The sequence below is a fragment of the Embiotoca jacksoni genome, unplaced genomic scaffold (assembly GCF_022577435.1).
Source record: "Embiotoca jacksoni isolate LCO1_2020_lvr unplaced genomic scaffold, fEmbJac1.0.p SCAF_5, whole genome shotgun sequence".
Classification (NCBI taxonomy): Eukaryota; Metazoa; Chordata; class Actinopteri; family Embiotocidae; genus Embiotoca; species Embiotoca jacksoni.
Window position 1 is genome coordinate 6,843,340 of NW_027185403.1, and position 13,206 is coordinate 6,856,545.

The 13,206-nt window shown below is 40.7% G+C and overlaps 1 protein-coding gene across 1 annotated transcript in view; it reads left to right on the forward strand.

Annotated features, from left to right (window-relative positions):
* Positions 1-13,206, forward strand: part of kdrl (kinase insert domain receptor like) — a 45,109-nt gene that overhangs the window by 14,494 nt on the left and 17,409 nt on the right. Inside the window, exons 11-22 of the mRNA XM_069171218.1 lie at positions 1,539-1,653; positions 4,280-4,388; positions 5,552-5,836; positions 6,120-6,266; positions 6,766-6,894; positions 7,837-7,943; positions 8,595-8,724; positions 9,444-9,548; positions 11,432-11,545; positions 11,759-11,847; positions 12,163-12,316; positions 13,092-13,189. Of these exons, the coding sequence (XP_069027319.1) occupies positions 1,539-1,653; positions 4,280-4,388; positions 5,552-5,836; positions 6,120-6,266; positions 6,766-6,894; positions 7,837-7,943; positions 8,595-8,724; positions 9,444-9,548; positions 11,432-11,545; positions 11,759-11,847; positions 12,163-12,316; positions 13,092-13,189 (1,582 nt within the window). The remainder of the gene's footprint in view (positions 1-1,538; positions 1,654-4,279; positions 4,389-5,551; positions 5,837-6,119; positions 6,267-6,765; positions 6,895-7,836; positions 7,944-8,594; positions 8,725-9,443; positions 9,549-11,431; positions 11,546-11,758; positions 11,848-12,162; positions 12,317-13,091; positions 13,190-13,206) is intronic.

Below are 13,206 nucleotides of genomic sequence, written 5' to 3' on the forward strand. Positions count from 1 at the left end.
AGTTGCTCTCCCCAGAAAACTGTTTTTAAGTTTATCTGTCTGACTGAACAACATCTTTTAAAACTGGACAGTTACATTTGAACCTTAAATAGTGCCACAGTACTGGATCAAAATTACAAACACAGAGACAAACTGCCTCACAGATGTAAGAGATGCTATAGAAGGATACAGAACCACCAGTCCAGGCTTGGGACCCTACTATAAAACAGATCTACAGTAACTTAATTGACTCTGTCCCAGAACATGACACATTAATCAGGGGTTGGCAGCCCTCGAGAGCTGCCCTCTCATTTGTGGTCAGCGCTTCTGTCGGCTGAAGGGGAAACAGGGGAGAAATATATTAATCTCATATTCCCCGAGCTATTAACAGAGCTGAACAGAATGTGTATGAGTGACTGTGCATGAATACCAGCCTGGAAGTGAACCCGCAAACAAAATTTTAACATTCGCTGAGATCCTGGCTTGTCAATCACAGCAGGCCACATGTGTTCTGTAAGATCTGGAAAACAATGGGCCATTACCCTCAGGTTATCAGGCTCCTGACAAAAACAACACTGTGGACTGAAAGAGACTAAATTATGTTCCATGCTAGATGGTGTTAATCCAACAGTGTCTCCACTATTTTATTCTTTAGATTCTCTCACAACCACTTGTACTTGCCAGATTTATGATAAATAGTAGCAGAGCATTAGTAAGGTCAAAGCAACTCTTTCTGCAGGCACAAAGATAATCAGTGCTGGCACCAGGAACAGTGGCGGAGCTGTGGCAGGCAGCTAATGAGACAGAGGAACAGCTATAGCCTGGTGGGAGGCCAATTGTGCAAAATGTTTGTTTTATTCTGCCCTGACCCTGCAAAGTACCTGTCACTGTAAATCCAATTTGCAGCCCTTCAAGATCAAATCTCATCTTAATCTTTGGGAGTTGGGAGAGGGGCAAATGCTGGGTCTGCGGAGAGTTTAGAGGGGAGGGCAGTGTGCTATGTTGAATGTGGAATAAGGCTGATAGAGAAGGGGGCAGAAATATGGGGATGTCTTTTTCACCAGGTTGAGAAGTTATCAGCTGTCCCTTGCTGACCACCAAGGTCTCAGGATCAACCTTATCTCCTCTGGCCAGAACGTATGGGGGGGGTTCCTGTACGAGGTGACGCATAGAACAGCCCATCCTGTCGCTGTTGCTGTTTCCTTCTCTGCCTCTCCACTCATCAGGCTGATTGTTCACCGCCACGGGCGGTGAAGGGTTTTCTGGTGGGGGTGTAAAATCAAGGCTTTCTCAAGGTTTTATAACCCAGACAGCTTGGTCTCGACCGGGACTCTACCCAGATTTGTCTCCTAGTTCAGTTAGATAGCAAGTTTTACATTATGAACATGTAATCTGGAAAAGATGTGTTTTAATGTAACACTAATGCTCCCAATTATAAAATAACATTAAAAGACTGATATAAAAAAAAAAAAAAAAATATATATATATATATATATATGTCTGTAGTGTTGTTCAAGGTCCAGCATGGTCAGTTTTGTTGCATGTTTTCTGTTCTGCAGCTGCTTTGCTCACACCGAGCCAATCCAGGTCAACATTGATGACAGAGGGAATAATTCACACAACTGGATTAGGAGCATAAACGTCAAACCCGAACTGGTTAAAGGAAAAAATAAGGTAGGTAGTTCAACTTTATATGTAGTGGTTCCATATTTTATAAACAATGGATGCACCTATGGCATACATTTTCACCATGAAATGAGCCTAACAAATACAGTGACTAACTCAATAAAAGGGTTTACATGACACCTGAATCAAGAAGAGATCTAGTGATCGACAGAACAGCTAATAAGTCTTTATGAAAGTTAGATTCAACATCTCAGATCCAAAAATTCACAAAATTTGTCCTCCTTTTGGCAGTGTTGCGGTAGTTTTGTTCACTGAAAATGATTCATTTTGTTTTTCCTTAGTGCTGACTTGCGCAACTGTGAACAAACCCCATGAAAAGGCCCTCAGCAGTCCCGTTTGAAAAATGTGTTTTTCTATTCATTGGTGAACATAAAAAGACATGACTTATAGTTGGAATAAGTAACCAGGAAAATATGTGAAAATCAATTACGCGCATAATGTTCTACATCTGAAAAGGAAGATCTAATATTGATAAATGCTGTAAATTTACAACATAAATTCAAAAGCTAACACATTAGTTTAACTGCACTTGTTTTCCTTCGGTACAAAGGCCTTACTACAGGGGGAAAAGTCTTAGCCAAAGCATTCTTGCCCTTTGAGGCCCACACTTCTCAAATGGTGCACCCATAACTGACATTGTTTATTTCCATCTACTTAATTTCAGTTTTCTTAGATGAAGAAGGCCAGTAAATTCAAAAGCCACACACCCTCCTCCTGGGCCTCTTTAAAGACACATCTTTTTATTCCGACATCATTTTCTATTTTCGGCTGTTGAGATTTATAAGAGTAAAGCCTTTTAATCATTGGAAAAGCTGTATGACCATGCACATGCCACAAGCTGAGAACAAAGTTTTAACAATTGTACCCGTATGTGCCCCTGTGAGGACCGACCACTTGTATTGTGATTTTGCTTTATAACTGTAGACTGTGGTTCCACATCATGTAATTATAGAAGATCTGACATAGAAAATGGTGCATTCAAGCAGGCAGAAATAGTCTATTATTTTAAGCAGATTTTATTTGACAAGTACAAAGTATATTATTATTATGTCTCAGAATATTGTTTTCTGCTAAATTTGCACGAAGGCATCAATATGGAATTATTTTTTCTTATAAAACATGCATAACATATTGCCCATATTGCTATACAAACCGAAAACATAACACACAATGGGGTAAACTGCAGACTGCAAATGTTCTGAGGAAGCCTCTAACCAAAACTGTTTACCCCAAACATAATTAGGACCCGGCCTCCTTTGCCTTTCCTCAGTCTTTCTGAAGTTTTGGCTTAAAGAAACCCATCACAGCAGGCTGGGTCAAATTAGGGCACAAACTGACTGGCGAGAGAAAGCATCAGTAATCAATCCCACGTTTTTTGGTCACTGTTTTGAACTGTATTTCTGGTGCACAAGTTGGAAATTTATTGACAACTGCTGTTTCAGAATTACATCTAATTCTTTTCACACCAAACAATTATTTTTACAGGTCATCCATTCTAATACAATTATGACATAAATAGAGAGGTACTACTTATTTACAACTACGTGTGGCCAGTTGCTGGTTTTTTATGAGGGTTAGGACTAAGGGTCAATGATAACAAGCAGCAGTTTAAAAGAAGAGGGATTTGTTGGAAGCAAATTCCTCTCTGTCACCCCACATAAATCGTGTTGGCCCATGAATAAGAACATAGTCGGGGCTGGGCCTCTGAGCTGCCTCCCCAGAAGGCCCGCTATAGAGGGAGACTGGCCCAGGTCATAACATAAGGAAAACACAGGGGGAGGACGTGGGCACAGAGGTCACAGTGTGTCTCGTCAGGTCACCTCTTCAGGACTGTGCGCAATCGTTTAAATGATCGTTTTCAATCTCAGGTTACATTGTGATGAATAATAACCGTAATGCAATACCATAAGGCCACGCCATCATTGTTTTGACAAATGTCATATCAGCATGGAGTGGACAATATGACAGAGCACTTTTCCTTTTACTGCCTGAATGTTTAAATGGTGTAAGTAGGAATGCTGAAAGGGTTTCATGGCTGCAGCTGGGTCTCTGAGGGTCAACACAATAGTTCCTACTAGCCCAGGAAGTTTAGGCCAGCACACCCCAGACAATACACCCACATCAGTCACCTCCTTTGATGTAGTTGACTGCCCCCAAAAAACAGATGTCACCATGAACACTAAACAGAACCCCACACAGTCTGGCTCGCACCCAAGTTTCACTTATTATTTTGTCTATTAAAGCCATTAAAACGTTTTACTAGCATTAAAATTGAGAATGGCATTAGAGGTGCTTTCCAGGGAATGGACACGGAGGCCCGGCACGAGATGTATAGCACAGGTCTGAGGGAGACTTAGTTGGCTTTAAAACTCCAGATGTATCCTTTCATTAATGTCGAGCACTGGAGAGTATAAAACACACCAGGCTTGGTCCTGACCTCTCACTTTGTTTGTTAACTGCTCTGATGGTGATCGAATCCACAGGGTTAAATCACAGAGACAGTCCAAGTCACAATGGAAAGTCGATTTTTGATATGAATCTGTTTTTGTTTATGTTTTTATATTGTGTTCTGCTTTGAAGAATTGATAATGATTTCCTTATTGATCCCAATCAGACTGTGAGTACCCTGGTGATCGGAGAGGCTCGAGGGTCGGGAAATTACACCTGTGTGGCCGAAAATGAAGACGGCAAGAGCACAATGACGATGCCTTTCTACGTTGATGGTAAGCGGGTCACCAGAAGACACCAGCTGAAATAACAACATTTAAATCTTAACCGCTCAGCTGAAAGCAGAAATAGTTCTCTGAGTTATACTGTAATTGCAAAGCGCACTGTACCATTGGCTGAATGCTTTCAAATAATCTATGGTGCTCGCTGTAATGAACTGCAAGAACAGGGAAGGAATGTGCAGATTGTATTGTGCAATAAAGAGATCAGAGGGGGACATTAATTGAAAACATCTTCCACTGTAGCTGAACGGCTTCAGGGTGGGAGCGAGGCAAACATGTCCTGAGCCATATGGAGCGCTATAGTGGCACGTGTTTAAAAGCAGTTATGAATAACTGGATTCCTGCTCCTGTGCCAGCAGGTCATTCCTCTTTCTCCGCAAGCCGCTGTGTGCAATGAGAATTTACTTTTGTTATGTGTCTGACTATTTCCAAATGTTCCCAAAATGAATATATATTGAGACAGTTATGTAATAACAGCGGGGATGAGGTGTTGCCGCACACAAGACACACAACACAGCTTTGCAACAGAGTGAATCACATTTCCATAAAAGTTGTCTGAATCACATCCTCTGAATAGTTGAAGGAGATGGTGTGATGTAGATGAATAGATAGAATAGAAGGGATGCCAAGTACCAGAAATTATTCTCCCAGAGAGAGAGAGAATTCCTTAGAGGACTCCTGCTCTCCTCCAGAGGTGAGGAAGACGGAAAATGATGGTATGCTGCTAAAAAAGAGGACAGAATTGTAATAGCAGCTGTCTCCTCTTACGGAACAGAGAACGCTTTCCAGCAAACTGAATAAACAAGCACAATCTGCTTCCCTTGGGGCGCATACTCAGCCTCACTCCAACTGGACGAGTGCAGAAAAGCCAGCAGCAACGTTGTCCGCTGGCAACGTGCTTCCAATTAACAGTGATGAAACAGGAAATGACTGCAAATTTGACATTCTTGGCCTTGTGATGAGCAGATTTGTGTCCAAATTAGGATCTCCGGCCAGCAGGATACATGCATGCATGGAAAACACATGTAAAATGCCATTTACCGTATTCATTATCACTAACTAGTTCACCGCAACTCACCGCTGAATATATCTGTAACTGAGGATATTGTACCTCAACGTAACCTAATTTACCACATTCTTCTTATTTGTCGCATCAGAGCACCCTGAGGAAATTAGCATTGAACCTCGGACAGCCATTGAGGGCGATGACGTCGCCCTGACCTGTCGGGCAACCCGTTACCTCTACACAGACCTACAGTGGTTGGATTCCAGGAATGAAACGATCTCTTACAATGTGTCCAGTCTCCAGCTCGACCGCTACTCCATTTCCCTTTCTCTGTATCTGCATAATGTGTCCCAAAACAGCACTGCAGGCTACAAATGCCAAGCATTCAAGCTCCACAAGAGGGTTGAAGTCAAAGCCGCTGCACTTTTTGTTGATGGTAAGTGAGAGGAGGATGTGAAAAGCCGATTACATTCCTATTGTAAGTAGTTGTTACTAATTGCAACATCATTTCTATAAATTGTATATATTGTCAAACAGTCAGCTGATGTACCTTGAAAAGATGATTTGTTCTGTAGAAGTGTAGTCATGTGTGGGCATGCTACTGTACATTAGCACACAGGAACACGGGACACAACCTTACAACACCTGATAAGTCTAAACAAGACAGTAGTAGAGCAACAGCACTTCTAAATCTTTCTCTCTCTCTTTTTTTTTTGCAGCTAGAATACGGCCATGGCTGAGTCAGAATCTGACCAATCAAGATGTGAACAGTAGCAGCACTTTGGTGCTGGCTTGCTACGCTTGGGGAGTTCCTCGTCCGTACATCATGTGGTACAAAAATGGTGTTCCGGTGGAAGAAAGTCCAGGTACCTCTCAGAATAGTATTCAATGTGCTATGACTATGCATTATTTTTCTGATTTGTAGAATTTTGGCGACCAGTGGCACAAAAACAAACCTGACACAGCAAAGCACAAACTGGATGAAGGTCTAGAAGAAACTAAATACTATTATCAGGACGACATATTCAGCAGTCGCATTCAGTTGCATTCTTGTACTTTTATGTAATTTCTTGCCCTGAGTTCCCACAGAAAATATTACTTTTGGCTTATTGTGGTTTTTGCTCAAAGAATAAACATCTCGAGTAAAACCATAATTGCATCAATTCACTGTCCCCCCCTACTCTGCATCAAGGCCGGTGTAATCCTCAATTTTTAAAAGTGCCTGAAAAAAAAAAAAGCATTTCATCTCCCTCTGTACTACTGCCAGCCTGCACTTGCACAGAGTCCTAAGTGTTTAATGCCACACTTTTTTTTAACTTTATGGTATCATCAACTGAAAATTAACCGAAGGTTTGTGTGTTTCAGGTGTCACGCTGGGAGACGACGGAGCTCTGACCATCGAAAGAGTGAAGAAAGATGACGAGGGGCTGTACGAGTGCATAGCCAGCAATGTCAAGGGTATCGCGAAAACAAGTGCTGTTGTTACTGTGCTCGGTGAGTCACTCTGGGATATTAACTACCTATACATAAAAAAAATATCAATACTCCAACCTCCTGCATTTACAATACTGGTTCCTCAGTGTGAAGCAATGTATACTCGCTGCAGATCAAATACACTAATTATTTGGCGAAGTCGTTGAGTCATTGCATTTTCTGCATGCCCCATTAAAGCATGTCAGAGGCCCTCTTGGCCTCATGTTTTCTTGTCATCACTACAAATGGCTCTGGTCTGACTTCAGTGAGAAAAGTCCCCTCTGACAGAAAATGTGTGGCTGCCAGGAATGCCAAGTGAATTCCTTCTTGGGTTTTATTATCATGGCTTTGGCTGTGGACCCTTACCAAGAGGACACAACCTCTGTGAAGTGTTAAGAGGTCCACTAATGAGTCCAAAAAGATTGACTGCTAGAACCACCAAGGGACTGCAAACACACCGTAGATAATTGGAGTAGAAGGCCTTGACATGGAAAATGAATTACAGATTCACATGTGAAGGTGAGATATCATGCAACCAGTGTTGTCATCATCTTCAATAAAATATTCTTCCAACAACACACTGTGTGCATGTTCTGTGGTGGCTTATTAGTCAAGGACTGCTGAAAATAAGAGCCAGATCAACATTTTAAAAAAAAGTGTGGTATGCATGTTCCAAACAAACCAGAAAGAAACACCAAAGTGTGTTTCTGCTTCCTTTTTATATACAATCTCTCAGAAAAAATTAAGGAAACAAATAAACAATAATGAGAAAGAATGACATGAAATAAAAGTCTCAGACTATTCAGTCAAAAACCGCACATTTATAACAGACTGTTTTCTTTTGATCACAATTCACCACAAATCTCTTCCAATATAATATGACAGCTTATGAGATCACAAAAAATGCTCAGGAATTTTGTACCAAAAAGGGCTGGAAGTTGACGATATCTTTTCTCTTTCCAGGAGATGAAGGAAAGCCAAATGTTGAGGTCATCATTTTGGTGTGTACAGGAGCTGCAGCCACATTCCTCTGGCTCATGCTTATCCTCTTCATTCGGAAGCTCAGGAAGGTAAGGCCTTGTATTCCTTTTTTTCCTCAGAAACCACGTGAGTTTATCATTTGCCAACATGTTAGAAGTGACATTAGGCGTTTTCAAATCAAACAGTTCTGTGGACTTGTTGAGAGGCACTACCCACTGGGCCGTTCCCCTTGAACTTTGTACCTTCAAGAGCTTTTTTCTGTTTCACTCCACCATTAAGAACGTTGAAATGTTGTAAGCCGGCCAATGGTTGACAACGTTTCTTCAACCCGGGGTATTTTGGATTGTTGGAGGTGGGCTTGCGTGAGTCAGTGTATTACAGTGTTACCATAGTTCGTATTGTACTGAGAAAGTACCTACCCTGAAGTAGGAGCTAAATAAGCCTCCTAAAACAGAGTCCTAACAACTAAAAGGATTCTCAGTTCCCAATAAAGGGTGCATTTCCTCCTACAGTTCTTCGAACTATGAAAGGGTACTGCGTAAGCACCTGCTGAGAGACCCTAATGTGCTCATCCAAACAAAGTGTAGAAACATCTTTGTGTCTTTAGCTTACTCATGTGTGACGAGGAAGAATCTCAATGTTACCATAAACATTTCCTTTACTTACTTCCCACTTAACATCAAGTGCAAAACTTGGTTGTCATAGTCAAAAACATAATGATAATCCTCTAAATACTTCAGCAACCAGCAAACTACAAAATGGGTCCATCTATCATCATCGATCCTGACGAGTATCCGCTCGACGAGCAGAATGACCTTCTTCAGTATGACAGCAGCAAATGGGAGTTTCCCCGTGACCGCCTGCGACTAGGTGAGCACTATGCCATCATATCTATTTGTACAAAAAGGTTTGATATTAAAAGACTTCATATATAACAGGCAATGATAATGTATCAAATGTAGGTCCTGTTAGCCACCTCTGAATTTTTCTGCAGTTGTTAAACAATAACAAAGCATGTTATGTCTTTGATGATTTCATATTTGTGGTGATGAATTGAATGACACAGATTTTTTTTAAATGACAAAAATTTTACTCTCACTGTGTGTGTGTGTGTGTGTGTGTGTGTGTGTGTGTGTGTGTGTGTGTGTGTGTGTGTGTGTGTGTGTGTGTGTGTGTGTGTGTGTGTGTGTGAGAGAGAGAGAGAGAGAGAGTGACATTTCCGGTTTGAGGTTGGTTTTTTTTAACCTCAACTGCGAATATCGACCCAGAGACCAGAAGTCCAACCACACTTTACGGGTTGCACATGACAAATTAATTTTTTTAATATGAGGTTAAAAGTTTTTAACGTAAAGTAAAAGTGTTTCACAGTAAGGATATACACAGCCAGATTAAGACACAGGAAACAGGTGTCTCCCCTCTCAGCAGCTGGGGTGTAGGGTCATTTTTCTCTAAAAACTGCCAGGTGATCAGAAGTCCAGCGGTTCGCTTTAATTACAGAGTGACTGACTGACTGAACCCAGTCTGATTTTTTTTTTTTTTAGGAATTTCTAACGTTGTCCCACTTATCAAATACCTTCTTCCTTTCCCAGGAAAAACTCTTGGCCACGGAGCTTTTGGAAAAGTGGTTGAGGCTTCCGCCTTTGGGATTGACAAGCTCTCAACCTGCAAGACTGTTGCGGTCAAAATGCTGAAAGGTAGGACATTAAAAACTGTGACGAACATAATTGGATAGGTGATGATACTGACACATTTCTGGGTCGGTTGTTGTTGTTTTTTTTTTTTTTTTTTTTTTTTTTTTTTTTTTTTTTTTTTTTTAAATTTTATAACAGCATGAACTACACAGCATTTACTGTTTTATGTGTACAGATGACTTTAACATATCATGTCATTTCTGCAAAATATTTATCACAGACTGAAAGCTACAGCCCCACGTGTGCAACTAATGTTTGAGAGGCATATTAGTTCAAAGCAAAGAACTCAATGTCTGTTTCCTGCAAAGTGCAGGTAGAGGTAAAGGCTAAGACCTATAACCCTGTCCCTGATGAAGAGATTGAGTTTCTGCACATCTGACAGCTTTGATTAGAACGTCCAAGATGTGCAGGTGAAGAAGAGTTCAAAAGTGTAAGAGACGAGTACAAAATGACGATTAAAAACATGATTATATTTGCCACGTTTTAGAGACTCTCACATTTGGAAACAATTCGGTCTCGGGTCTTGATTTCTACAAGGAATTATTTACAATCCCATTCCAATGTCTTTCCAAATATTCACACAGACCTACAAATGCTGGCTCAAAATGAAAACAGGAAAACCAAGAAGCTAAATAGATCTTTGGCTTGATTTGCATAGCTTTTTTTTATTCATCACAGATTTATGTGTAAATGATGATTTTAAAGCTTTTTTTTTTTTTTTCACCACTAGAGAACCAAAATGCAGACTTATCAGTGATATGGGGATGATGTATCAGTAGGGATCAAAATGATGGCTGTTGGGTAGATGTATTGCTCACTGTCTTATCATTTATCATGTATCGGCATAAATCACAGGCTCTGACAGGAACAGCCTCTCTGGCTGTTAGTCGTAGGTCAAACTTAATGGAAAGCAGCAGGTCTCCTCAAATTGACCGTGGTTTAGCCAGAGACTCCCTGGCTGCTTTCACTTCAAGCTCATAAATATGTGGTTGTTCAAAGCAACATAAAACAACCACTAAATCTTGATTTTCATAATTCAACGTGAAGACATGATACAATTGTCCAAACTTAACGAAATTAAGTATGTAATGTGAGCACTCCCCCTTTTATTTCTTCACTTATGTTGTTTTTTATCGTTGAGTATGTCCTCCATCAAAAGCTGCTTCATATCACTGGGCTTAAAGCATTATTATTTCTCCACCATATTTCATTAATTTAAATTAAATTATCCCCAGTTATCCACCATCCATTTCCCCCCATTTTATCTCTCCACTTTTAAACTGCAAATAATTTCTTAAAGTAAAGTAAAAAAAAATACTAACAAAAGATGTGGTTATTGTATATGTACATATTTTTGAATAGACATTTCAATACATATTATTGTCATTCTGTATGAGATATGAGACTTCAGAGTTCAACTAATTGAGGCTAAGACTTCTCTGATGTTACTGATTTCTACAAAAGCAGTTTTAGATGTCCATTAGCTTCTTAAGTTCTTCTGATTTCAAGTTTTCTGCTCCAAAAGGACCAGTTTATAAAGAACGTGATTGACGAGTCTCTCAGAAAAAAATAGTAAATGGTTTAAACACTGGGTGTTTCACTGCAAATGATATATTCACATGATAGTCAGATTTGTACATGGTGTTTTGTACTATTACTTACTTACTATATAAAGTTTGTGTCCCAAAGCATATGAAAATACTTTTCAATACTAAAATCTGGGTGGACCTGTTTCTTTTTCTTGATATTGCACCTGAACATAATATTGCTGGAGAGATTAAAAGGCTTACAGGAAAATGTAACGTGCTTATTTCCTTTTCATCAGAATATTTAATGATATAACAACCAATGCTGGACAAAGTCTGTACATGTTTATATTATCACAGGAGGTGCTACGTCGAATGAACGGAAAGCTCTGATGTCAGAGTTAAAGATCCTGATCCACATTGGCCATCACCTGAATGTGGTCAACCTGCTGGGAGCCTGCACAAAACCTGGAGGTAAGCATTAATACTGACCACATAAACACAAAGCTCATAATATAAAATGTAAAGAAGAAGAAAGAAAGAATAACAAAACGGACACTGAGTCATCATTAGGTTGTTGAAGTTTCAGTTTAGGTTTAAATTGGCATCTCTGTCTTTCTGGTGTTTATCCATTGTGAGTTTTTGCATGCTGTTATAATATTCATGAGAAATCTGCCATCTGAACAGGACCACTGATGATGATAGTGGAGTTCTGCAAATACGGCAACTTGTCCAACTACTTGAGAAGCAAGAGAGATGACTTCATCGTGTACAAGGTGAGTCATCGCCTGCATGATTTAAACTTTCCAGCGCTCTTATTTTCTTATCATTGTAGCTACAAGTTCAGCACTGCTAGCAGGGAGTGACTGTTTTGAAAATCACAGTGGAAATTCTTATGTTTGACAATTAAAGACTCATTGTGATGAATCAGATCCATTTTAACTGCATGCATCGAGGGGGTTTCCCACCAAGCTCCCAATGCATGTCAGCAAGAAGTACAACAATTTCCCAGTTTGAGATCAATAAAGTACATCTATCTGTCTATCTCGAGAGTTTAACCTCATTTAACATGATATATGTGTGCCGGTCAGAGCCAGGACGGTAAGGTGGTGTCATCAGGGTCAGGTTGTGAGCTGAGCGAGCTGATGAAGCGCCGCCTGGAGAGTGTGGCCAGCACCGGAAGCTCAGCCAGCTCTGGCTTCATCGAAGATAAGAGCTACTGCGACTCAGAGGAAGAGGAAGACGGTAAAGGCCAAGCACGTCTTGCTTCCCCTTCAACCCCCGCAATCCTCCCCCCTCCCTCCCTGTTTGTCCCTCCTGCTGTCTCCCTGCCCCCCTACCCTCCTACTCTCACCTCTGCTCCACCCCTCTTGCCTAAGAATCAAAGCTCCCCTCAGATTTTATTTTAGTCGGAGTCTGATGGGACGTTTCCTCCTCCTGTTCAGCAGTACAATCACTGCAGCAGGAGCCACTGTCACCCCACAGAGTCTGGGGAGGCGTCTGTTTATTTCCTGTCCTGACCCGAGTATTTCTCTGCTCTCTGGCTTTGGCTCGGCACGTCAGCCATGTTGTTTCTGATGTGTTATTTCTGGTTTGATTAGCTGTTTACTCAGGTGGGCCAGTGGAAGGACTCCTTGTGAGTTCCACACTGAGACCGCCGACCAGCACAGTGCGACAACAAGCACACGTTTCACCCGACATCTAAAAAATAGAAGGAATTGTAATTTGTTTTCATCATTTTTTTGTAAAGGATGTTTGAAAGACAGAGTGTGTGGGAGGAGACAAGTACGTGACAGGGGGAATTGTTAAGATGATGTTGTAGTTCGGGACTTTAAATTTGCAGTTTCCCCCTGAGAATCAATAGTGTTTCATTTTTGCTGGTTTATGTGACAGAACTGCAAATCACTCTGACTGTATTTAAACAACATGCCTAGATGAGCACAATTACTGTCCTAAACTTAAAGGCCAGAATGAAAAATGTTTCTCACTGGGAAAACTTTATGTTCTTTTTGTTTCACAGAATCTGAGGATTTATATAAGCGAGTCCTGACATTGGAAGATTTAATTTGCTACAGTTTCCAAGTCGCAAAAGGCATGGAGTTCTTGGCTTCACGCAAGGTATTCCCCCTTAACCA